Source organism: Strongylocentrotus purpuratus, unplaced genomic scaffold (assembly GCF_000002235.5).
Source record: "Strongylocentrotus purpuratus isolate Spur 01 unplaced genomic scaffold, Spur_5.0 spur5_contig_863, whole genome shotgun sequence".
Taxonomy (NCBI): Eukaryota; Metazoa; Echinodermata; class Echinoidea; order Camarodonta; family Strongylocentrotidae; genus Strongylocentrotus; species Strongylocentrotus purpuratus.
The window spans coordinates 907,026-933,881 of record NW_022145572.1 but is presented as its reverse complement, the minus strand read 5'-3'; the positions used below and the strand labels follow the sequence as shown (position 1 = coordinate 933,881).

The 26,856-nt window shown below is 39.6% G+C and overlaps 3 protein-coding genes across 3 annotated transcripts; 2 read left to right on the top strand and 1 right to left on the bottom strand.

The window, feature by feature from the left end:
- Positions 1–979: 979 nt before the first annotated feature.
- LOC115919221 (organic cation transporter protein-like) lies at positions 980–8,030 on the top strand. Its single transcript, XM_030972465.1, has 8 exons — positions 980–1,128; positions 2,091–2,259; positions 4,693–4,831; positions 5,169–5,260; positions 5,753–5,961; positions 6,520–6,628; positions 7,199–7,408; positions 7,997–8,030. The coding sequence occupies exons 2-8, from the start codon at positions 2,165–2,167 to the stop codon at positions 8,028–8,030; spliced, it is 888 nt and encodes a 295-aa protein (XP_030828325.1). The 5' UTR covers positions 980–1,128; positions 2,091–2,164.
- A 630-nt stretch (positions 8,031–8,660) lies between these two features.
- LOC592108 (parkin coregulated gene protein homolog) lies at positions 8,661–12,240 on the bottom strand. Its single transcript, XM_011685340.2, has 4 exons — positions 12,058–12,240; positions 10,655–10,826; positions 10,127–10,276; positions 8,661–9,099 (listed from the first exon to the last, which is right to left on the bottom strand). The coding sequence occupies exons 1-4, from the start codon at positions 12,238–12,240 to the stop codon at positions 8,933–8,935; spliced, it is 672 nt and encodes a 223-aa protein (XP_011683642.1). The 3' UTR covers positions 8,661–8,932.
- An 8,251-nt stretch (positions 12,241–20,491) lies between these two features.
- Positions 20,492–25,828, top strand: LOC115919218 (organic cation transporter protein-like; the record flags this gene model as incomplete). The annotated part of the gene is made up of 7 exons (XM_030972453.1): positions 20,492–20,549; positions 21,702–21,870; positions 22,386–22,524; positions 22,823–22,914; positions 23,283–23,491; positions 24,427–24,535; positions 25,615–25,828. Coding segments are annotated over 7 exons (990 nt in total), but the record flags the coding sequence as incomplete, so codon positions are not given.
- Positions 25,829–26,856: the final 1,028 nt, after the last annotated feature.

The following is a 26,856-nucleotide window of genomic DNA, read 5'->3' as shown; positions in this document are numbered from 1 at the left end:
TGTTTTCAATTTTAGTGTAGTTCATATCTAAATCCGTTCAGTCATGATGGTATTAAAATAGCTAGTGATACAGATCTTCATGCGAGACATGCTAGAAAATGCTGTGACTGATTGTTATCTAAGATAATGTTTTGTATAGCCTATGACTATCGGGCTTTTCTTCTTTTTACATGTGATATTTAACAGCAAAGAACGTGACTATACGTATTTTTGACTCCGTATTTTACAAGGCTACAACCAAAGAGGCCGATGTGTCAATATCGCTGTCCTTGAAGGTAAAGACCAGTATTGGAAACGCCCCAATTTCAAAAAATGAAATGGAAGCTTTTATTACCACTGACGTGAAAAAATATGTTTTGAATAATACACGATGATGAAAATTTTGCCGGGAAGCCGCCTACTAATTGATATATTTGGTAAATTAGTTTATCTATTGGGATGTGAGAGATAAACGCACGTGTCGCGCACGTGTGCGTAGTCCCATATAACTCTTCTGTGTACAGTGTTTGTAACTTTACGAAGACTGGGCCAAATTTCTTATCATTTTGATGATTCCAGAACCTTGCAGTACACACCAATACTTATATGCTAGATCAACCTTTTCTGATCGATTCCACAACGTTTCTTTCACAATGCAATCGCATGACCATAACTGGTCTTTATCTTTTATTCTGACAGTTTATCTGTAAGTTCGGTAAACAAACCTTGCCGTTATCGTGGATTGTCGGTATCATGTGATATCAGCTGTCTACTGAGAATGTCCCGATATTTCACTTGATCGTGTTCTTCCGATTTCTTGATATCGCTGAAAATGTCAAAACTAATGGTTCACATGTACCCTTTAAAATCTTACCAATCCATCATTAAATCGAGATGTGAAGTACACCCTCAGATAATATCAATGATTTTGATATCGTTACCTTTTAGTTTAAAACCCCTTCACTTCCCTTTTTATGCACCATTGTCCCCTTAGAATTGGACGATACCCTACTCTGTTCATTTGCCTTGGTATCCAGGCTGGTTTTGGTGTTCTCGTCGCTTTCTCACCCAATTTCTGGGTGTATAATGTCCTTAGATTCTTCCAAGCGGCTGGCAACAAATCTGTGGTACAAGTTGCCTTCATCATAGGTAACGTGCTATTTTCAAAGTGAAGCCACATTGTTGGGCTTGTAACGAACACTCGCGTGATCACGTTTTCACGTTTTGAGTACTTTTGTTGATACAAACTTTTTAATTTACGAGTTTCCGAAGAGTAGGGTTGCCATTTCGTTCTTTTACAGACCGGTAAATTACGAATACTCACGCGTTTGCGAGTACGAGCCGTGACTCTCCTCGTATTTTACCACTTGAAAAAGAAACAAAAGTGTTTGTTATTGAAACTAGTAATGACGTACATTAATTTTGTAAAGATATAATATATGCATATATATATATATATATTCTAAATTAACATATAATCTAGGTTATCGTCAGTTCCGGCCAGAGAAACTGTAGCCGGATCGACGACCCCCCCCCCCTTCTTAAAGGGGGGGGGGGTCTGGTCACAGTCTCGAAGGTTGATATTTCTTCACAATCGTTTAATGTTCTTTTGAAAATGAAAATAAAACTGAAACTGAAATTGAAACTGTAATACTTTGTAGATCAGAAAGTGTGTTCAACGAAAGCACTCAAAACATGATAATTAACGTTATTACTTGAGTGATCGTTACAAGCCATGTTGTTGTGTTATCATGTCTATTTATTTATTTATTTATTTCTAATCTTTTGACATGGTAGCCCATTCACATATGTGTCAAAATCGGAGGGTCAACTTCCGAAATAGACTCTTTACAGTGTAGCCCTATAACATGTATGGCGTTCAGCACGATTTAGATTCAAGAACAGTACAACTCCCGTGCGGAACCTTTTTTTTTTTCGGGGGGGGGGGGGTTAAAGTGCTCACATTATCAGGGAGAGGTTAAGGTCCCATTATGTAGATTCCAAAGATTCTTTTTTTTCGACTAATAAAGCTGTTTTGCTATCTAAAAAGGTTAAGAAAGGGATTTGTGGATGCCATTCGTCTATGATTGTGCCATCGGCTCATCTTACAGGTATTGAGTTCGTTACACCAAAATGGAGGACTGTGACCGGAATTACCATCCATATTTTCGTCGCCTTGGGCTATATGACTCTTGCCACCATTACATACTTTGTCCGCTACTGGAGGACTCTGCAATTGCTCATCTCTGGACCCCTGTTTCTATTTTTCCTGCTCATGCCGTAAGTTCTGCCGTGTGATCACGAATCGTAAAGTCTTGTACAGAATGCAGCGGTATAAACTGCGGCAGTCTTTTGTTGTTGTTTTTGTTGAAGTGATGACGTAAAGTGCGAGTGTAATACGCTTCAAAGTTTTGTATATCATAACGGTGCCAGGTAAAAATGTCAGAGGTAAAAATGTCAGAGGTAAAAATGTCAGAGGAAAAAATGTCAGAGGTAAAAATGTCAGAGGTAGAAATGTCAGAGGTAAAAATGTCAGAGGTAAAAATGTCAGAGGAAAAAATATCAGAGGTAAAAATGTCAGAGGAAAAAATGTCAGAGGAAAAAATATCAGAGGTAAAAATGTCAGAGGTAAAAATGTCAGAGGTAAAAATGTCAGAGGTAAAAATGTCAGAGGAAAAAATGTCAGAGGAAAAAATGTCAGAGGTAAAAATGTCAGAGGTACAAGCAAAACAAATGAGTGCCGTCATAATATCTCAGCACTTTTATCACTCAGAATGTCGAGACGTACAGCTACTGCATGGGCTAGTCTATTATATTCCTTTCTAAATGGATGTGTTGTATATCGTACATGTCCTGAGGATAATATAATGTGGAAAATAGATTTTGAAATTTATTTTTTTGTGGAAGCAATCAGAGAAGGTTAATCATCTAGCATAAACATGTAAGTATTGGTGTGTAGTGCAAGGTTTTGGAGTCATCAAAATGATACAAAATTTGGCCCAGTCTTGGTAAAGTAACAAGCACTGTACACAGAAAGATATTGATATGGGACTACACAAACATATGGCATACAAATCGGGCAGCCATACAAAGATGTTACTTGTTATATCTGGGATATGAAGTCATTTGTAATAGATTTTCAGGGAATGACTTTTTTCTTTGATGTTCTATCACACTTGCATTGAACGCTCACAAATATTTTTTTTTTACCTTTCCCCAGAACTCAACCTTCTCTTTAATTGATGTAACATGTGCGGCTTTCTGCTTTGTATCGGAGTAACAAAGCTGCTTATTGATTTTCTCCCAGACTATTTTATACCGCAATGGTAATCGACAATATTTTATTGCAACTCGCGCACTTCGGGAATGTGATGGTGCGGTTAGCATTGATAACATGGCTTTCTGCTTGTTTCAGAGTATCAAAATACCAAGCCCTCAAGAAAGTGGAATTGTCGGAAATATGCATTTATTGGAAATTACATATAATAGTAGACATTGCCACGCAGTTAAAATGTCCAACAATCTTCAAATATGAAGGAGAAGTAGGAGGGGGAAGGTTCATAGATATCTGATCCTATTTTGGGGGCTGTACTGACTTTTCTTTTTATTTAATGATTACACCATGGAGCGACAACTCAGCCTATAAAACATGGCCAAACTTCTCGATTTTAGAAATCTTTTTCCCCAGTTTGCTCAGTGTACCAGTACCATTTGCTTATACAAAAACATAATATACCGGTATATAAATATTGAATAAGGCAGACTAATGGGACATGGATGGTGTACTCCGACTTTCACAGCTTGCCAGCGGTCATCAGACAACTGATAGCATGCTTCAAAGTACAAGATTCCTCTACAAAGACTACAGCCTTGGTATACGCTCAAAATAAGACTTAACTAATACAATAAGACAGCGGTGAAATAACGACTGCAGAATATCCCTCGCTGTTCTTTTTCGATAAGCCTGATATATAACCGGGGTGTAAACATAACAAACTTGTCACATGCTTTTGTTTTTATTTTATACCTCTAACATTTTTACCTCTGACATTTTAAACTCTGACATTTTTACCTCTGACATTTTTTCCTCTGACATTTTTACCTCTGACATTTTTACCTCTGACATTTTTACCTCTGACATTTTTACCTCTGACATTTTACCTCTGACATTTTTACCTCTGACATTTTTTCCTCTGACATTTTTACCTCTGACATTTTTTCCTCTGACATTTTTACCTCTGACATTTTTACCTCTGACATTTTTACCTCTGAAATTTTAAACTCTGACATTTTTACCTCTGACATTTTTACCTCTGACATTTTTACCTCTGACATTTTTACCTCTGACATTTTTTCCACTGACATTTTTACACCGAGCCATTATAACTAAACACAGAGCAAAATTAAAACGTTACACCCGACCCTTCGGGAAGGGCTGGATTATTCATGAAAGTTTGTGTACCCCCACAACCCGACCCGACGCGAAAACCCAGTTGAACGAAGTGAGCCACTTTGGCTTATTTTAAATTAAATTTTGTTTTGTCGTATTTATTAGTTAATATTACAAAACATTGTTTATTTTGTTGTGTTTTACTTTGTCCGACTTTATGAAAATATTTGCTAAGAGTCCATGTGTGTCCATTCGAAAGTTTTAAATCGAAAAATATGTTTTCAGTATTACCAATCATCTAACGAAAACTATATATTCGTCAGTTTCATACCAGAATCGGCTCGTTGGCTCCTATCTCACGGTAATGGCGAGAAAGCTGAGAAGATTATTCGCAAAGTCGCTAAAGTCAATAAAAGAAAACTTCCTGATCCGCTCTTCACAGAAGACGAAATACAGAAACTGGTAGGTCTACAATAAACTGTGTATTTTGTTTTGTTTTTCTTTTCTTTTCTCTTCTCTTCTTTTATTTTCTTTTCTCTTTTTTTTTCAGTTTTAAAGTGAGACGCTGAAACATCCCACAATTATATAATTGTTTTGTTGTGGGCCGGGGGTAGTATGTTGCTCTCATTAAGTTGAATACAATTTTATTGCATGATATTGAAGGCCTTATAATATCGATTGACAGTTTAATGCCGATTTTATATTTCGGCATTTTCCCAAGACACACACACAAATATAGTTTTAAGAAATACAGTTCCACATTGTTTTTTGGGGGTATCACTCTTTTCTTGTTTTCAAGGAAGTTGTCAGTATGGTGCCGAAAGCAAGCATCTTCGATCTTTTCAGAACGCCCGTACTCCGCTGGAGAACCATCAACTTTATATATAACTGGTAAGGTATAATTTTATGCATGCTGATACAGTGAATTGATTTTAAAAGAGGTAATAATAATGAAAATAATAGGCATTTATATAGCGCCATCTAGATAATTCTATTCCGAGGCACATTTATTGACCTCTTATACTCGTAGAAAGTTGACTTTTGTAGAATTTTGTAAAATCATCTACAGAAACACTTTGAGAAAGGAACTAACAAAGATGGCCGACAAAAACTATGAATTGTTATAAATGTTTGGAATATATTACTCATGTGTGAGCTAAAGTCAGCCAATTAATGGCCATGCGGCCATGATGTGTGATACAGCAAGGTAGCTCTTCCATTTCTTGTATAACTAGTTCATAGAGTTATCCCCAAAACAGCCCAAGACGAAAATCTAATTGAACTAGGGTTAAAAGTTTAGTCAATTGTTATGGCATGTACAAATCGCATCTTGTTTCAAGATACGCAACTGTTTTTTTTTAAAATTACTTTCTCCGTTTATAGGATGGTGAATAACATTGTGTACTATGGCTTGACCTATAGTAGCGGTGACCTCGGGTTCAATGTCCACCTGAACTTCTTCCTGTCTGGAGCAGTCGAGATCGTCGGTTACGTCTTAGCCATCTTTACCATCGATTTCTTTGGTCGTCGTCCAAGTATCGCTACTTTCCTCATCATTGGTGGTTGTTCTTGCCTGATCAACATTGGTATACGTACGTATATTCATTCACTCAATTTTTGCTAAAAAAGAAGTAAATAAATGTAGCTTTCAGAAAAGGGAGTTTCTTACAGAAAAGTAGGTCTATATACATAGGGCACTATGGGCATCGCTCAAGGAAAGTGTGATAATGTGACACCTCTCCCAAGCTTTCATAATATTTCGTTTAATCATTAATTCCTTTAATTATGTATTTTCTTGAATCTCGAATCTTCAATTTCTTGCGCTCCAAAGAGTTTCGAATCGTAGAGAGCTATCAAGGGTGTGATAAAGCCGATAGTGGGTGTGTGGGTGTTTGTGTGTGTGGAGGATGGTGAGTGAGGGTGTTTGGTGTGGACGTGTGTGTGCGTGTGTATTTGTGTGTGTGTGGTGTGTAGGTAAGAGAAGCCTGATATTTTGTAGGTAAAAAAACCCGTGTGACAATATCAGTTCATTGATTGGGTGTATTGACCACCATACATTCTGGAACATCAAGAAAAGCATCAATACGGGGATCATTCAGTCTATAAATGTAGCCAGAACTCAACTAGTTTCTCTCTTTAATTTTAATCAGCAATTGGTACTTGGAACACAGTAGTTGCCCTGACAGGGAAATCGGCAATATCGGCTTCCTATACCATAGTCTACGTCTACTCTGCAGAGTGTTTCCCAACGCCAGTCAGGTAGGCATATTTATCAGACATACAACCGGCTTCACACGAGGCGTTATTCTTTACCTCCCAAATGAGGACATTCAGGCCTAATGCCTGTTGCATACCGGGTGCCATTTTTTCGTGACATGTACGACCCTTCCAGCAAAATTGAAACCCCAAGTGATTGTGTCATTTATAACATTTTTTATTTTAATTTAAAAAAATGGAGAAAAAGGTAATAAATGAAAATGTAAAGAAAAGGGGGGGGGACATGCAAAATGAAGTATTCAAACAGTGGGCTTGACTAGTGTATAGGTATCGAAGCATTTGAAATTACGCCCCTTGTGCAATGGGCATAAGAATGGTGGAGGTGTTGTGATAAAGTGGTTAATTCACTTGACTACAAATCAAATTAAGGGTCGAGGGTTCAAATTCTAGGCCGGCACTACCATCTTTTTGCAAGAAATTTGCCACGTTTGCAGGGCCCTCAGTAAAAAAAAAAGTTCTTCTATAGTGCATCACAGGACAGTAGGCCCTCGTAGTGCGCTTTACAATGTGCAATTTACACTAAGTTTTGTTTAATGTATTTTGGCTTAACAGGAGCATTGGTATCGGCATTTGTTCCATGATGGCTCGTGTGGGGACCATTGTCTCACCCATGATACTCATCCTGGGGGACTACTATTACCCCGCCCCTCTCATCATCTTCGGCACCACCGCCATCACGGCTGGTTTCCTCTCATTTCTCTTCCCCGAGACGCGCGGCATGAGACTTCCGGAAACCATCGAGGAAGGGGAGACTTTGGGAACGTAAGTTTCGGATCTTAAGGTGGCCTTCACTTCAAAATCCATACAAGACATGATCTTAGGCGTTACCTATTTATCTCTGGTCAGCAAGGTAGTATTGCTGTGATGATGTTGAATAGAATGTTTAGGACAACGACAGACTAGGGGGAATTAATAATCGTGTTTAATTTACATCCTCACTGTTTCCCAAACTCTCATGAAAACACTATAAATGTTTCAACAAGATCGCTATTTTCTTTAACAACCTGAGGCAATATCAAAAGCGTTGTGCTCCATCTTTAGAATATAAAATTATGGCTGAGCAATGGAATATTGCGCATGCCAAATATGATTTCTGACATGGTTGAATTGTACCCTTTAGTTGATTTCTTAATAGTCTTTGTGATCGTATTCATATTAACCGATTTCCTACTAGAACAGGGTTTTTCCTGTAATCAAGCGTTGAGGAATATGATAATTCATAATTCAATAGGTTAAATGCAAAATAAACGTATAAGAGTCTTTAATACCTCGTCTCTAATGACATTATAAGATACAAGATTTTTCTTTTCTTCCATTTTCATGCAACATTTTATTATTTCCATTCTTTAGGAAAGCAAAGGACGACAACAGTGCTGGACTTTGAACAGGAAGAAACAAAACGAAGATGATGATACGACCCGGAAAACATTTTTGACGTTAAAATGGGAAAACTGGACAGTATTTAAGAAATTTGAGCATAACTTTCAAATGCGTCGGTCCCTCGTCGAATCGTTAAAAACGTAAACATTATGCTTGCACTCAGCCCTTAAGACTGCACTAGGGTTTTGTGTTGATAATATAATTCAATAATGATTTGATATTATGAAAGTACTTTTTTTGTCTGAAGGAATTCAAATTTGAACTGTTCTCGAATTTCAGATACCTGTAATATATAGTAGAATGTTTATAGTTATGCATATGAATAAAGGAGAGATTTGTGTATAGCCCGCCCCCCCCCCCACCACTACAACATATTCGTTATACGTGAGAAACACGTGTTCAGTTGGGCGTTATTTTTTCTCCATTCTTCTTCTTTTTCTTCAGTTCCTTCGCTTCTTCTACTTTTTCATCTCCTTTTATTTTCTTTCTTCCGTTCTGGGCACTGACGGTACTGTGTCGTTAAAAGGGCCTAAACAAGGTATGGGAAGCCGAGACAAATTGCGGCTAATGGATGATGTCAGCAAACCTGAACAGTCATGTAAGAGTGGAATATTGGGATCATCAAAATCTTTTCTTTTTTTTATCAACTCCTTCTTTAACTTTTTTCTTTCTTCCAAATGAAAAAGAGCAGTATACCGCGTCATATGTGAATGTTAAATAAACAGTAAATTACGGTAAAATAACCTAAATCGATGGCGTCATCATTTGCGGCTGGTCATGGAGGGTTGGTGGGTGGGGCCCTCATCGTCGTAGTCTTCTTCTCATTTCCTTTCTTTAACGAAATGAATAGGCGGTTTTACCGCGTCAATAATTTTAGGCAGTAAATTACGGTAATAGATGACGTCATCACTCCTGGACGGTCATGCAGGATTCGTAGGTTGGGACCATGTACTTGATGTTGACGAACGCTTCTGCTCCTCCGTTTCTCTCGAGGACTTCCAGGGTCTCCTGGATCATGTCTCCGACGTTGAAGCCCTTCTGCTGACCGTACTCGATCCCATCACCAGAATTGACTGGAGAGAGACAGAGAGAGAGAGTGAGACAGACGGAGTGGGAGAAAGTGGAGTGGCAGAGGAAGGAGGAGAGGAACAGGAATAGGGAGAAGAGATTGCTAAGATCGAAGAGATATTTCTACTTCTACTTCTACGAAGATACTCAGCAGGATCCATAAGTCAGGATGTAGTGCTGAGGAATAAACTATATAGTTCTTGGTCTAGATGCTGGGTGGAAGCGCTCCCTTGAAGCCCTCCAGTGAAGTAGCGTCAAGGGTGATCTTCGAAAGTGCATTCCACGCAGTTACTGTCCGAGGGGAAAATGAGTTCTGGTAGAGTTGGGTGCGGAATGGGACAGCCAGCAACTTCTTTGAGTGATACTGTCGTGTGTTGCTGGCAATCATGGGTGCTGTGTAATGGTGTGCATTGATGGCTACTGTGTTGTTTTGGATCTTGTACATGAGGTGGAGGCTTGCAGCTGATATTGAAGTACACAGCGAGAGGGAGTAAAATGATAACTTTGCTCGATGAGATCTATCTCCCCTTTGAAAATAAGCACATACATGTACATCCTCTTTTTATATCGATTCTATAATTAAAACAATACCATTTAAGGTTTTGACTTTTTGATGTATCACTTGAACACGATGAGATAAATAAATAACGGGGGGTGCACGCTACGTTATATTTTGGTCAAAAAAAATTACGCGTATACATGCAGTAGTGAATAAAGATACTGATAGAGAGAGGGAAAGAAAAGAGATTATAATACAAAGAAAAATAGGGGAAAGAAGACATAAAGCTATGATATAGAGAGAAAGAATGAAAAAAACAATTATACCACCCAAAATAGAGAGAATTGTGGAAGAGAGCGAACGAAAAGAGGAATGAACGGGGAATTTTTTTAATACAGGCAGAGAGAGAGAGAGTGATTTTAAATATGTACCACAGAGTGAGGAAAGGTACTGTATGAGTGATAGTGACGACCATGAATAAACATTTCAGACTATTTTAAAGGAAACTGTAGTATGAAATTCTCGAAACTCACAGTTCATTCCGCGGAAAATGTTGAGAACGGGTAGGATTTGGCGGTAATACGGCACAAGAGCCTCGCCGACAAACTCGCCCGATACGGCCAATTTCTGGAGGGCCTTCAACGTGCTGCAGATAACTCGTCTGTCGCGAGTGTTGAAAGCATCTGAAAAGCAAAAAGAAAACCGAAGAAACAAATACAAATTAAAAAATCTAAATGATTGAACGTAAAACAAGCTGTTACTGACCAGGTAAGTGAGATCTGTTTACTTGATTATTATCTGGTGGTATATGTTGCAGGGGCCGTGATCCCGGGGAGACACCCCCCCCCCCCTCAATGTTTTGGGTGGGTATCATGGACTGAGGAATAACTGGTGGTAGTTTTTACATAACCACCATGCTATATTTATGAATACTGGATGCCCCTGCTACTCCAAACCCCACCCCACCCATTTTATGTTATATTAGACTATTATCATTATTATCATTATTATCATCATTATAATTTGGTTGTTTGGGCGTAGTTGGTATAGATAATACTGACCCTTGATAGGTATGATGAGCTGAGGAATGACTGGTAGTATCTTACGGCCTCCATGTTCCAATATGTCATTGATGCCTCGGCTGGCGAAGAAGTCAAACGGATGCTCAGTCTCACGGAGTCCCTCGAAGAACAGAGGAAGGTAGTGGTGATAATCCAACCTCTCGATTTCTTTCTATGGTTACAAAAAATCAGAACTGTCACCTTCGTCGTTGGATTTCACAAACAAGTAATTACTATTAAACTGTTGACATGCCATGAATATTTGCGAAAATGCATCATTGCTAAGTATTTGATCAATTTCTGGAGTTGGTTTTGCGGGAGATTTCATTTAATTTATTTATTTTACTCTGTTTTCAAAAACATCAAAAGTATTTAGACTCTATGTAGACTATACATGTTTGTTCATTATAAACATAAGATTAAAGGAAGTGGGAATCATGAAAGCCAAAATTGGCTTGATGAGAATGATCCCCAGATAGCAAAGAGAGCGAGAAAATTAGCAAAATATCAAAATTCCAAAGTAGACCCTAGGGCAGGCCTTCTCAACTAGTTAATTAGAAGTGCCAAAACAAAAATTTATTGAGGTTAAAGTGCCAACCTGTATGTTTGGTGACTGTGTTGCGAGGGAGCGTAGCGACCGAGCCGATACCGGGTGGTGTCCAGGGGGCGAAGCCCCCGGAAGCTAGTGGATTGTAGGGCTTTTTAAGGCCCAGATGTGGCATTTTTAACACCTTTTTATTCCATAAAACATCAATCATAATTTCATACAATCCCTGGCTAAAATCTACACAGGAACTTAATTTACATGTAGTTATTTTCGTGCAATAAACACGGAAAATGTCAAAATCAAGTGAAAATCAAACAAACAAAATGGCTTGCTTAGGGTCTACACGTTGTGCTCAAATTTGACTGCGACTTTTTGATTTTGCTGAGTTTTTTAATTTTAAAATATCATTTTTTATTTTTTTCTTTCTTTCATTTTTTGTTTTTCATTTTTATTTATTTTTTATTATTTGTTTGGAACAGCTGCGCGCCACTCCGACCAATCGCAAGCGCCACAAGTGGCGCGCGCGCCGCCAGTTGAGAAGGCCTGCCCTAGGGTCCCTTTTCATTACAATCCTGCCCCACATGCTTGAGCATCCGAACATTTATGAACCATTGCATGTAAACTTTTACAAATTAAAATCTTTGAAATAGACTCTTCTAAGTAGGGCCTAGGCCTAGACAGCTATAATAAGCAACCAGTCCGATACATATCGTGTCGGAAAGGGGAGCGAGGCTATAATATAACCCCCCCCCCCCCCCCGTTGCCTTAGTCGACGCATGCTAGGGGGGGGGGGTATGTTACGTCGCCTCCACTCTTCTATATAGTCTAGGCCTACGCCAAACTACATTCTTCTTACCTTCCAAAATATTTTGTTGCCCATTCCATAGTGCTCCATTGCTACCGGCAGGTCGCCCCTCATGTAGAGTTTTCGGAAAATGGTGGGTCTCATCTCTCGCGTGCTGGTCGCTGTTTCGATCGAAACAGGCTTGTTCCTACCCGCTTTGGGTCGCTTATGCGGACTGAGCTTTATCCTTGACATTACTTTGAGACAATTGTATCCAAACAATGAATAATTTACTTAAGATAAATAATTTATTTCAGATGGAAATAATATTGAGAAAAGCCTTTTTCGTGCCCCATCAGCTCAGCTCCTTAAAAACTATAAGAGGCGCTGCGTGTTGAAAACAAAGTGCGCAGAGTAGGCCTAACCTGCAGCGCGCAAGGATAAGGCACGCGCGTTGAGTCCAGAAATTACCCCGTGAAATGAATGCCCTACTTATTCCCGTTAAAGCAATCAATTACTGACAATTTACAGTCCATTTGATTGTACAGGTTATTTGTATATGACAGAGTACGCTCGACACACGTCTGTGACGTAGGAATTAATGCATATTCATATATCCACTAATCAGTGGCGTACCTGGGGTACTCCGTCAGGGGGGGCAAGCGACCAAAACAAACAAAAAAGGCGATGCTAATTTTCACTTCTGGCGAGAGAGCGAGCAAAAAAAAAAAAGGTTTAAGTAACGTTTGGTATATAAACTGGTATTGTTGCAAGTTGGGGGTGGGAACATTCACTTGTTAGCGACGTTAATTTCATTTTTTTGCAAACGAGCGTAGCGAGCAAGAAAAAATCACTTCTTTTTTAATAATTGCCTCTTAAACTTGGTTCAATTGTCCCATGCAGGGCGCGGGAACAATATTGTGTTTAGGGTGATTTTATACCCATTTAGCTCGCGAGCGAAAATACATCTTTCTCTCAATGAATTGCTATATAAATTTGTTTCATTGTTGCAGGTCGGGGGCGGGCACAATCGTGTTTAAGGCAATGTCAATCCCCTTTTGGCGGGCAGGCAACCCCCTACATTTCTCTTTTTAATGATATTGTAGCAGGTTAGTGGTGGGCACATAATTCCACGAGCTAGCGAGCGAAAAAAGTCACTTCTCTTTTATAGGGAAAATATGGTACATAAAACTTGGGTTCATTGTTCCATGTCAGGGACGTGATTATTAAAAGCGGTGTTATTTCTATTTGGCGAGCGAGCGTAGCGAGCGAGCAAAAAAATTACTTCTCTTTTATAGGGAAAATATGGTACATAAACTTGGGTTCATTGTTCCATGTCAGGGACGTGATTATTAAAAGCGGTGTTATTTCTATTTTAGCGAGCGAGCGTAGCGAGCGAGCAAAATTTTTGTAATGACAATTGGTTCATAAATTTCGGATTTTTGTTGTTGCAGGGCAGGGCTTACACAATCATGTCTAAGGTGATGTTAATTCCGTTTGGCGAGCACGAGCACATCAAAACTTCTTTGAATAACGCTTGGTACATAATTATTAACTGGTTGTTGCAGGTTGGGGCGGGCACGTTAGCGGTGTCAATTCCATTTTGGCGAGCGAGCATACCGAGCAAGCAAAAAAAAAAAATTCTCTTTTAATAGAAATTAATAAATAAACTTGTTTTTATTGGTGCAGGTCGGGATGGACGCAATCGCGTTTAACGCGATTCAATTCCTTTTCGGCGAGAGGGCGAAAAAAACTCTTCCATCCATTTCCAAAGCAAAGTCTATTCATTTTATTCGCGAGAGAGTGTAGCGAGCGAGAAAAATGAATTAGTCTCTTTTAGTAACATTTGGTACATACATTGTGTGTTATTGTTGCCATGGTTGCAGGTCGGGGCCAGTCGGGGCAGGCACAATTGTATTCTAGGCAATGCTAATCCTTTTTTTTTCAGGGGGACGAGCAAGTGAAAACATTTAATACAAAATAGGCTAGCAAGCAGTTCGCGTCAGCGAAGAGTTTCGAGCGACCGAACTGGTCATGAGGGTATTTTCATTTTCAAAAGTAGAATTGAAGGATTTGGTATAGGCCTACACTACATTTTCAGGAAAAAAACTGTACGTTTTCAAAATAGCTGGGGTCAACTGCCCCCCACCCCTGGTGCGTACGGCCATAGTCTTTTTTTTTTAATTTCCCCATTTTTTTCCTTTCCTTTTCTTTTCTCTTTTTCTTCCTTTTCTCTTCTTCTTCCTTTTTTCTTTCCTTTTCCTTTTTTCCTTTTTTCCTTTTTTCTCTTTCTTTCCTTTTTTCTCTTTTTTTCTTCCCTTTTCCTTTTTTCTTTTTCTTTCCTTTCCTTTCTTTTCTTTTCTTTCCCCTTTTTCATTTTTTCCCCTGGAGCCCGTCAGGGGAGGCACTCTGCCCCCCCTGCCCCCCCCCCATAGGTACGCCAGTGCCACTAATCTTGGTTCCAATTATGCTACCGTTATGCCCCGTTATGATAGCTTGTTAAATTTATGGTATTGGTAAAAGTAAAGTGAAAAAGTAGTCCTGTTTATATGATGGAGTATAAATAATATGTCATCATTATTATCTTCCTTGCTTGCTGTAATATGCGAGATGCAAGCAGGCGCGTACGCAGAGGGGGGGGGGGGGGGGTCGAACACCCCCCCCCCCCCCAACGGGACGAAATATCGATCGGCCGAATTTTCAAATTCCCCCTCCCCACCCTCTTAGAAAATCCTGGATCCGCCACTGTGTCAACCCCCCCCCCCCCCCCCCCCCCCCCTTAGCAAAAAGCTAGACCCGCCCCATAATCCCGGCGCCATCCCTTCGGCACCGACAATATTCCCTTGTCAATGGTTTGGCGGAGGGGTAAGGGGTCGCGGCCCCATCCTCCAATACCTACCGCCTTATGTCGTCCCTTGCACTTCACGGCCTTGCTGAAAAGTAGCTTCTAGCTGATAGCAGGCATTTTAACCATGATTAAATAAATAAAATACAAAACTAAATACAAATACTTAAACCAAAGTTGGAGTTGAGTACAATCTTCTGTTCTACGGGATTTAATCGGATGAACCTTGAATCTTTATGTTGATAATCCCTGCTATATATTGCCATGATTTGAGCGGACCCTGTCAGACTCGCCTGACCTATTCAATTTTGAGCTGCTGAAACATATAGAAGCTGGTAAGTTTTTATTTCTCACATTAACAAACTGACTAAATTTTATTCTTGTTTATTGTCGTATGTTGGAAATCTGTCGAATAAAAATCATTCAATCAATCAACAACAACAAATGTTTTAAAAATCTCTAAATATTTCTCAATTTCAATAGCCTAGTTTAAATTTTCATTAGTATGATGCTTGTTTCTTGTTTGTATAACATTATTAGGCGGACGATCAATTAACCACACCAAGACGATTGAGTAACGAATATGAAAAGTTAGAATGTTGATCAACACACATTTTTAGCACAAAAATAATTAATAGCTATTTGCATCTGTAAAAGAGAATATGAGGATTTTATTCTGGGAGGTTGCTTATTTTGGTCTCTCTTTCTCTCTCTCTCTCTCTCTCTCTCCCCTTTCTCTCTCTCTCTCTCTCTCTCTCTCCTCTCTCTCTCTCTCTCCTCTCTCTCTCTCTCTCTCTGTAACATTTCTTCTTCTCTTTTTCTCTTCTTCTTCTTCTCCTCCTCCTTTCCGTTTCTTCTTCTTTTTCCACTTTTTATTTTTCTTCCTATTCATTTTTTCCTTTCTCCTCCTTCTTCTTCCTCTTTTTCATTTCTTAGTATACTTCTTCCTTTCCTCCTCCCCCCCCCCAAAAAAAAAAATCCCCAATTTTTCTTTTTCCCTTCTTCTCCTCCTTCTTCTTTATACAGAAGTATTGTTATCGTAATTGGGACAGTATGTTTCAGTTTTCAAGTATGATGAGGCATCAAGTTGCCATGATCTTCATCTTTCGTTTACCAAACGAGAGTATGAGGGGGTGGGGGAGCGGCAGTTTTCTAATCAGCGCGAACTTTTTTCTCTTTCAAAGTGATTTGGGGGGAAGGGGTTCCTGACCCCTCTTTTGATTGGTCAGGTTATGTGATAAAATATTTGAGTCAGCGAAATTCCAAACGAAGATAAACATTCTAATTCTGCGTTATCTAGAAATAATCCGATGTTCTTTGAACCAATAATCCATTTCTTTAACTGCAAATGAGACGAGCAAAGGTCATTCATGCCAACTTATATATATTATTACAAAAAATCAGAAATTAATGCTGGTTATAGGTGCTGATAAAACTTATGAAATCGTATGATACGTTTTTTCTTCTTATTTGCTTGTCAGGGATTTTTTTTCTTGTTCTGACATGTGTACCCCCTCCCTAGCTGCAAGGAAATCCTTGATCCGCCACTGAGCGGCATACTTCAATGTGCCCATGAGTATTCTGTAAACCGGTCAAGTAGATAACAGTTATCAGTTAAACGACTCGACGGTGTCACTTCAGTATTAAATGCACAGCACATGATCGTCAAAGGGGTCGAAAATGTCCCCTATAGTATTTTAGGGGGAACGGGGGAAGGTGCAGTTGTCTTAGTGGTAATTTTGTTTTAGGAGTAGGAAATTGAAAGGGTGTATTAGCCTTGTTCTGATCTTCTTCTTCTTGTTTTCTTGTTTTCTTGCTTTCCCCTTTTCTTCCCTTTTTTGTATTCGAGGAGGGGGGGGGGGGGGGGGTATATACTTCATTGGACCCGTCTCGAGATTTAAATCCCTTTGAACGTATCATTTTGTCCGGTTATTTGTTTGTTAGTGATCATCATTCAGGATGCGTTTCGACGATATTCTTGGTGAGCTGGGCTCGTTCGGTTCCTATCAGAGACGCGTTTATCTGGTCGTATGTTTGATGGCAGCTACCACCGCATTTCACTCCATGACGCAGGTTTTTATAGCTGGGACTACAGATCATTGGTGTACGGTAAGGAGAAAAGGAATTTTTTTTTATTAGAATAAAAATGGATAGAAAAATACATATAAATTGAAACACTGAGAGAAAATGAAAATTAACTTCGAAAAGAGGGATGGAGAAAAAAAATGACAAACAAGGAAAAAACTAGAACAACAAAAAGAACCAGAAGGCGAAGAAGGATAACTTATCTAGTGAAACTGATGATGACGCTGGTGATTATAACGATTGTGATATTAGTATAGAAGTAGTCCCACTTCGTATGTCTAAGGCAACGCCCCTAGATTAAATCCCAAGCCAATGTTTGGAGGTTCAAATCCCAACCCGACACTAACGTCCCCCCCCCCCCCCCCCACTTAGGGGTCGGAATGACCGCATGCGTGTTGCCAAAATGTCCGGTAAAGGGGTACTTTTCGTGCGACAAAGTCCGGCCAGAGCATTGTAAAAAAAGGGGTGTATATGACTTTTCACCCGGAGATTTCTTTAAAAAGGGGGTGTTTTTCCTTTTTTCTCCTCATCTCTTTGGACTCCTGAGAAGTTATTCCGAATTTAGGGGGGTACATTGAGCATTTTTCCTGATTTAGGGGGTCTCTAAGGCAGGAAAAGCCCGCGAAAAGCCCGCGAAAAGCCCGCGAAAGGGGGGTCCGGAAATGTTGGCAGTCCTCAGATAGGGGGTGCTTTCAAAAAGAGGGAACGAGCATGTGCGTACCCTAAATAACACTGAATGGGGGCCGGGCTGCTATGACGGGCGGATCGTGCCATAAAGATGACAACTATACAACTATACATCCATCGAATGGATGTAGGGTTTTAACCAATCAGAACGCAGGAAACTGTACAACTATACAACTATACGACTATACGACTATGCAACCATACAGCTATAGAACGCATGTACGGTTGTTACGTTTGCGGGCCAAAATGCCATAATTGCGAACAACCATACATCCATTCAGCTCTATGGCTGTACGGATTTAACCAATCACAATGCAGGAAACTATACAGCCATGGCGGCGAGAATGTCTGTATAGTTTTACGGCTGTATAGTTGTATAGTTGTATAGTTGTACAGTTTCCTGCGTTCTGATTGGTTAAAACCTAACATCCATTCGATGGATGTATAGTTGTATAGTTGTCATCTTTATGGCACGATCCGCCCGTCATAGACGCGGCCGGGCTAACGTCCTTTGGCAAGACAAAAATCCACACTCGCCAGTTTCCGCCCGGCAGGTTGTTAAAGTTAATACAAAGTTTTGGTATGGGTTCATAAATTTGGTTCAAATGAACATATTCACCTAATACGGCATGATGAGGGCGTGATGCTCAGAGTCATATGTCGTATTCATGGAAAGAAGAAGAGGGGAAGACCTCGTAAAGGCTTTCTAGATGATGTTATCACACAATGTGGAGCAACAGGGTATGAAACGATGAAACGGCTGGCTCAAGACCGAGAAACTTGGAGAGAAACTTGGAGAGACACGTGATATAGAATTTTCAATGGGTCACTAAACCTGTCATAAACTGACAGATCACTATTGATGAACATATTGGAAGCATATGCAATCTTATAATATTCAGTGATCGTTGTCGCGGCTGAAATCGAGTCTAAATTTGTGAAATTGTAAATAATAAACTCTTTATGTTGTATAGCTCCCTCTCAATGTCAAGATATTAATTATGCAATGACTAAATTCGACCGATTAGCTTTTCCCGTTTGGAAATTATATATCACAACTACATACTCTGAGATTTTCATGGCCACAATTACCATTGTACGGCCGGAGCCGGTTGAAATATATCAAAATTGTAAAGAATCACTATCCACCCAATTTTCAAAATTTCCCAAAACTTTGTATTACCTTTAAATGGATATATACCCGGTAGGGTATGAGTGTCATTGTAGTTTGCTCGGCATTGTGAGCACCTGTAGAATGAAATAGAATGCTCCGCGGGAGTGGAGAATGTGCAGACATGCGGGCAAGCCTGAATGACCGGGGTAATACATTTTCAAAGGGCGTATACAGACAATGTCGGAGTGTAAAGTGCGATATAAACCAAGAATATTATCATTATTTTGTATGAACCAGGCCGAAAACTGGGAGGATGAGAACTGCACTGAGTGGAATTTGTCTGCTGATGAGTGCGAGGAGGCGAAGAAGAACGGTAGTATTCCAGTCAGTTACGAGGGCGACGGAGATCTTTTCTACGATCAATGCTATATGTATAACATCACAGGTAAAAGTAAAAATACAAAATTGTAGTATAATTATTTTACTTAAATAAATCCCAGCCACATAAATACACAATACAAGCACAGCATGACGCTCGAAACTCTTGGAATATAGGCTACCTATTATTTTATTGGCTTTATCATTCGCTTTATTAATTATTGAATGTCTTTACAAGCAACTGCACAATCTCCTGGTGTCAATCTTTTGACTTAGAACTATTTGAATGAACGAACAAAATGAACGAATGAATACATTCATAAATAAAAGAATGAATGAATGAATGAAAAAATGTCATTATAAATACAAGAATGAATAAACATTTCTTTCTTTTTTTTTCTTTCGCACAAAGGCGTGGATTTTGACCCATCATACAATTCGCCGACGAATGGTAGCGCCGAGATTTTGCCGTGCCAAGATGGTTGGGAACACGATAAGAGTGAGCTGAAATCATCCATCGTCCAAGATGTCAGTTCTCTTTATTATTTGCGTACAATTTAGCCTATATAGAAGGAAGCAGACTTGCCCATGCTTACCACAGAAGAGCAGATTGGCCTCCCTCATTTTTAACACCTCCGTACTTTTATGACCATTTGATAGTGCCTTCAATATTGTGTGGCATGATAAAAAAAATTAAAACATGATCCAGAATGATGATTATTAGCTTGAAACACCGTGTTGAAAAGGTTGCAATGAGTTCTTAAGACCGTTTAAGTTACGTGTATTATATCAAATTTGAATAATGTGCATGGGCTACAGCGGCTGTGTCACAAGAACAAACAAAAAGAATCAATACAAGAAAACAACAAATCAAACATTTTCTGGCCATGTTTGCAAAAATCTCGGAAAAAAACTCAGTTGCATGGAGCCCAATTTATTATTTTCATTACACTTTTATTTCAAATGTTGTCTTTGCAGTGGGATCTAGTATGTGAAAAGAAAAACTTGCCCGACTACGCTCAATCTGTGTTTTACTTTGGTTATATGGTTGGATCTATCTTCTTCGGAGTCCTTGCAGACAAGTGAGTCCAAAGTAATTTTCTTTCTTTCTTTACAAAAATCTGTTCTTCTTCTGTATTCTTTCGTTTAATTAGTAATATCTAGATATTTGTTTATTTTAAATACATACATTTATTCATCTCTCTTCTTTACCTGTTCATTCGTTTATTTTATCTATTTGTTAATCATTCAATTTAATAGGCTACTCATTTCCCCTTTTTATTTTCTCCGATCATCTCAGAATTGGTCGATATCCTACTCTGTTCATTTGCCTCGGTGTCCAGGCTGGTGTAGGTGTACTCATCGCTTTCTCACCTAACTACTGGGTGTATATTTTTCTTCGATTCTTCCAAGCGGCTGGCAACAAGGCTGTTTTACAAGTTGCATTCATCATAGGTATAATAATCAGTTTTAATCAGTCATTGTTTGTGTTATAAATGCTTTCTTAATTTGATGCGCATTTAGCACAATATCTTAACAAGAATTCATGAGACAGACTAACCTCAATTTACTGCTTTAATCTACGCCTCTCTATACCCACACCCACCCACACCCACACTCTCTCTCTCTCTCTCTAGCTTGTCCTCTTACGTCACTTTCCCTACTCTTACTCTCTTTCTCTCGTTCTCTCGTTCTCTCGTTCTCTTTCGCTAATTCTGTATTCCCTATCTCTCCCACGCACTCTTTCTCCCATCCTCATTATCACCTCCTCTCACATTTGCTTAATTTTACATGTATTAATTCTTGTCCCTAGTGTTTGCTTTATACGGAGTCTTCCCAAGTTTACTTTAAAAATATTCATCTTATGATAATATCCTTTTGATCATTATTACTCGTCTCTGTAAATAATCAGTAGTCTTAGTTGACTCAGTTGTGCTGTTTGCTTTGAAAACTAAAATCGTTAGAAGTGGAAGTCACTCAAAAGTAGCGTAACCTCATCGATTCACTTCGGCATATTTAGTTCTACGTATAGTGAGAATTATATTCAAAACCAAAAGCCCCTCCCATAAACATTGGTAGTTGCCTACAATGCATTTAATGTAAGGTTACTAAGTATACAATTAAAGGTGCGTTGGAGAATGTATGGTGAAAAAAAAATGTTTTACGTCTTTCTTAATTCTTTTGAATATAAATTATTAAAGGAGGTGTAGCATGGCAAATACTGGTTAACGCCATCTACGACTTCTTTTGGACAACTGCACGTGAACGAATGGACTTGATTGACGGTCAGCGCGCGCTAGCGTTTGCAAAACCGACCGAAGCACGCTTCGGTTTCGCGTATGTTGCACGCACGTGGACTGCATGCGGTCGCGTCGTCCGTAGTCGTATACCCGATTGGCCCCGAGTCAGGCCACGTGAAAGACACGTAGTCTCGTCATGCTACACCCCCTAATGTCATTATTGTACGATTATGTATTTTGTAAATGAATATTCTTCTCTATTTATATGTATCCTCAATAGTTGTAAACATATACATCTCAGCTTTTTAGCTGCAGCATATGCATCATATATGTTTTCCAAAATAAACCTTGAATTGATTTTTTACAGTTGTTGAGTTTGTTGGACCAAAATGGCGGACGGTGGCCGGTATTACCTTCCAGATTTTCTTCGCCTTGGCCTATATGCTTCTTGCTATCATCGCATACTTTGTCCGGTATTGGAGGACTCTGCAACTCATCATCTCTGCTCCACTGTTTCTTTTCTTCTTACTTATGCCGTACGTCTTTTTCAATTATTCTTGCAATCGTACTTTTGTAGGTGGCAGCACCAATAGGGCATTTCCTTTCTAGCTGCCTCATCATTCACATAAATACCCACTTTTCTCTATGTTGTTGTCCAGATCATCTAATCTTACACAATGTTTTTTTTTATTTTGACTATATATCTTGTGGTTTTGTATGTTATTGTATTTAAATGTTTTTTATGATGAATGGAATAAATTTGATTATCTTTTCTTATCTATCTTATCTTATCTATCTTATCTTATCTATCTTATCTATCTATCTTTGCTGTCATAATTATTAGCAAAAACTAAGTAAAAACTCAGTAAAACTAAAATATGCCCCCCCTTGATTATGACACCGTAGTTGAAGTTCTAGTAGATGTGATGAGCATTTTTGTTGTATTATTGGTGCTTTCCAAAGAATCTTCGGAACTGAATCAAGGTTGGGATTTGCCTTGAAAAAACTTGAGTGAAAGTGAATTGAATCTGTTCTATTTTTATTTTATTAGCTTCGTACCAGAATCAGCACGTTGGCTTCTGTCTCATGGTGATAGCAAGGAAGCCGAGAAGATAATTAACAAAGTCGCCAAAGTCAATAGAAGAAAATTACCTGATCCGCTCTTCACAGAAGAAGAAATAAAAGAACAGGTACATTTGGATCACGCTCAGAGAATTTCTCTAATCTTTTTTAAAATCCTGATTGAAGTAAAGATTGTTTTTTAGTCGTAGGTCTCGTTGTGTATCGGCTCCGTTCTATCAAATGCCTGTCGCAAAGTAACAGTATTTACTTTCAAAAATGCATGCAAACAGATGAAAACAAATAATTGTCGGAGCAAATCTTTGCAAGAATTCGTTTTATTATTGATAACACTTGTCATATTCCCCGCATCTCAAGATGTGTATAATATCTTCTAAAGTGTTGTATCTTATTCGTATTCGTTTCAAGGAAGCCGCTAGTTTAGCGCCCAAAGCAGGCATCGTCGATCTTTTCCGAACGCCTGAGCTCCGTTGGAGAACCATCAACTTAATTTACAACTGGTGAGCTATTCTGATAAAGATCATTAGGGATCTCCTGAATAAAACATTGCCATCATTCGAAGCTTATTCGGTTTTTATTCTGACTGGAAGAGTTTAATGAACTAAAATTCCCGTTGTTAATATATTTATCGTTATTTAGAAGCTTAAAACAAATCCTATCTAGTGCAAATTCCAATTCTTCGAAGTACGTGTGTGCAATGGGCCTAGGGACCCATTCTGTGTTTAACCATTCCTTGGTTGAACTGTGATATATACAAGCCACTCTTTTGCAAAAGGAATTGATCTCTAAAATATACATTTATAGTAATTAACAGCTGTATCGCAAAGCCTTTACTTTCTTCAAAATCATACCTCTTTTTTCTTCTAAGGATGGTTAATAATATGGTGTACTCTGGATTGACGTATAGTACTGGTGACCTCGGGGTCAATGTCTACCTGAACTTCTTCCTGTCTGGAGCAGTTGAGATCGTCGGTTACGTCTCAGCCATGTTCGCCATCGAGTTCTTTGGTCGTCGCCCTAGTATTGCTACTTTCCTTTTCATTGGTGGATCTGCATGTCTTATCAACATTGGTCTACGTACGTAGTCATTCACTGAATATTTTCTTTCTAATAATTTTTTAAAACCAATTTTGTTCCGTGTAGCACTCAGAATAGGGAGTTTCTTTCAAGAACAAAGGCCTATTCATGGTGACCCAAAGGTGTCGCTAAAGGTCATTACAGGCGCGCAGGTTATGAAAGAACAATTCTTTTTATTCAATTAGCATTCAATTATTTTGTTTTATGGAGGGGTGTCGGGGGCTTGCATTATCTTCTTGCATTAAATTCCTACATGTATATCGCTTTGATTTTATTATACATATATTACTTTTAGCCCCAGTCCCCCCCCCCCAAAAAAAAAAAACCACTATTGGCAAATGTAAATGATTGATACCCCTTCCCTGCATTTATTCCGTGACCAAAGTCCTTCAATTATTAGTTTTTTCTTCTGTAAAACTTCATAAATTGAATTGATTAATGTTCATAAGATACATAAAATGAGTACAATACATTTTTTTTTTAGAACTTTACGAAAAGTACAGATTCATATGGAGCGTTCCGTCTATAATTTAAAAGGTAGGTAGTATGGAAAAAAAACTGGTGACGACATTTACGTCTTCTTTTGGACAACAGTACTGCACGTAAACGAATGGACTTGATGAACTGGGTCAACGAGCGCTAGCGTTTGCGAAACAGACCGAAAATCTCCTCACGCTTCGGGTGAGCGTATGTTTCACGCGGTTCTAGGACACCTACCCCCTGGACATCCACCCCCGGATCACCACCCCCATTCAACTAGCCCCTAGGACAACTAGCCCCTAGGACAACTGACCCCTAGGGCAATTATCCGCGTCGTCCGTAGTCGTATTATACCCGATTTTCCCCGAGTGAGCCTTGGGGAAGATGCATAGTCTCGTAATGCTACAGCCCCTTTAACTCTAAATATACTAGTTCATCTCTTTTATTATAATCAGCCATTGGTACATGGAACACAGTGGTCGCCCTGACAGGGAAATCAGCAATATCGGCTTCCTATGCCATAGTCTACATATACTCCGCAGAGTGTTTTCCAACGCCTGTCAGGTAGGTCAAGTGACATAATTTATCCGAGGTTGCACGGGAGGGGAAGGAGGGGGGGGGGGGGGGGGGGGTACGTGAAACGCCCACATCAAATGCGATCATGGGGAGAGATAGGGAGGGAAAAGAAGGGAAGAGGAGAGCAGAGCAGCTGAGAGAAAGAGAGAGAGAGAGAGGGAGAGAAGACAAACAAAAACAAACAAACTAAACAATAGAGGGATATGAAATGTGAAAAGGAGATACTACCAATTCGTATATCATCCATCAAATAAGATTAGCGCCCCCCCCCCTCCACATCGACACGTAATGTTGTCGGTGTCCCCTAAGTTGGCAATGCCCCCCCCCCCCCCCACCCCCTTAAAATATCTTGACCCACGTTATGCCACTTAGTAAATCTGTTCAGGTGAAGAAACAAACTTATGAAAAAAGTGTGCCATAAAAATGTAGCCTTTAAAAAATAAATGAGTTTACGAGCTGGCTCACTGTTATTGATTTATCATGTGTTGTCTCAAATTGAACAAGAACAACACGCTTCTGCGAAATCACACAACTTAATTCTTTTGTAACGTGAATTATGGCCTTCAGTTTGGAAATAACATGTTGAAACCCGTTTGTGACTAAGGCAAAAGCTTGTTTAGAAATAAGTTCAGTATTTTCTAGTAGAGTTTTTGCTCTAGCTTTGTCATTTGCTATTCTACGCACCTATATATCTATCTATCTATCTTCCTTTCCCCTCTCTCCCCCTATATTCCTCTATATCTCTCTCTTCTACTTTTACATGTATTTTGTATAAGTTCTCTTTTTATTTTTGTCTCTGTATGTTAAGTCAGTAGTAATAATCCAGTTCATTAAACCTACACGCGACAAGCCTAGCTTTTAAGTAGAACCACTTTCAATTCCGTATTTAGTGGTAAACATAAATACTTTCGTGTCATTAATTTTTAAGATACAGGATTATTTACCTCCATATTACTTAAAGAAAATAATGTTAATGTTTATTAAAAGGTAAATTATGCTTTGTTAACTTTGCATGGAATATGAATGAAAGCAACCAATCAATCTGTTTGACTTGTATTGAACCACAGGAGTATCGGTGTCGGGACCTGTTCCATGATGGCTCGTGTGGGGGCCATCATCTCACCCATGATTCTCATCCTGGGGGAATACTATTACCCCGCCCCTCTCATCATCTTTGGCACCACCACCATCTTGGCTGGTTTCCTCTCCTTCCTCCTCCCCGAGACGCGCGGCAAAAAACTTCCCGAAACCGTCGAGGAAGGGGAGATTTTCGGAACGTAAGTATGATCATGATGACAATGTAATGACAATTATATCATTTACCCAGGGAAGCCGCTTTACTATTAATAGTCCTACCGTTCTTGAAAATGGCTCTTCAATTTCCTTATTAGCCCCAGCATTAATTGCTAGATACCCGTTTAAGATACCTGGGTCGAGAGGAACCGACATTAGCAAAATGCAGGTAAAACATCTTCCCGTGGTGTTAGAAAGATCGATCCTTGGACCTTTCGTATGGAAGTCAAGTGCCTTCACCAATATACCTCTGTTCGCCCACTATGCTACAGTGTCCCCTCATCAAAAGTGTTATGTCGAAGCTCTATTACTATCTAAATGTTCGATATCGTCGTGAAAATGTTGATTAATTTGCCTTCATATTTGAGAAAATATATCTTCATTTGCATCCATGTTGTGTTGTTCGAGGTGTTGGTGGGGTTCCATGACACATGCTCCGCCGACGATTGCTCCGCCGACATTTACTCCGCAAAACGCGACAATTGCTCCGCGACATTTGCTCCGCGACATTTGCTCCGACGTCAAATTCTCCGCCGACAGGTGCTCCGCCGACAGTTGCTCCGCCGACAGTTGCTCCGCCGACAATTGCTCCGCCGACAGATGCTCCGCCGACAATTGCTCCTCCGACAATTGCTCCGCCGACAATTGCTCCGCCGTCAATTGCTCCGCAAAACGCGACAATTGCTCCGCCGACATTTGCTCCGCCGACATTTGCTCCGCCTGAAGCGACACTTGCTCCGCCGACATTTGCTCCGCCGACATTTGCTCCGCCGACATTTGCTCCGCCGTCAATTGCTCCGCCGACAATTGCTCCGCCTGAAGCGACAATTGCTCCGCCGACATTTGCTCCGCCGACATTTGCTCCGCCGTCAATTGCTCCGCCGACAATTGCTCCGCCTGAAGCGACAATTGCTCCGGTGACATTTGCTCCGACGACATTTGCTCCGCCCAAAAAGTGTCCCATTAAATACAAATGCTACTAGTACTACGACAAATGCTTCGCCGACAAAATTTTT

Bases quoted from the DNA above. Each gene is read 5' to 3' on its own strand.
- LOC115919221 (XM_030972465.1), top strand. From the start codon at position 2,165: ATGACTCTTGCCACCATTACATACTTTGTCCGCTACTGGAGGACTCTG. The intron at 5,261-5,752 runs GTAAGGTATAAT...CTCCGTTTATAG, and splicing joins ATCAACTTTATATATAACTG to GATGGTGAATAACATTGTGT. The intron at 6,629-7,198 runs GTAGGCATATTT...TTGGCTTAACAG, and splicing joins TGTTTCCCAACGCCAGTCAG to GAGCATTGGTATCGGCATTT.
- LOC592108 (XM_011685340.2), bottom strand. From the start codon at position 12,240: ATGTCAAGGATAAAGCTCAGTCCGCATAAGCGACCCAAAGCGGGTAGG. The intron at 10,277-10,654 runs GTCAGTATTATC...TTTGCTTTTCAG, and splicing joins GCTCATCATACCTATCAAGG to ATGCTTTCAACACTCGCGAC. The intron at 9,100-10,126 runs GTGAGTTTCGAG...GTCTCTCTCCAG, and splicing joins CATTTTCCGCGGAATGAACT to TCAATTCTGGTGATGGGATC.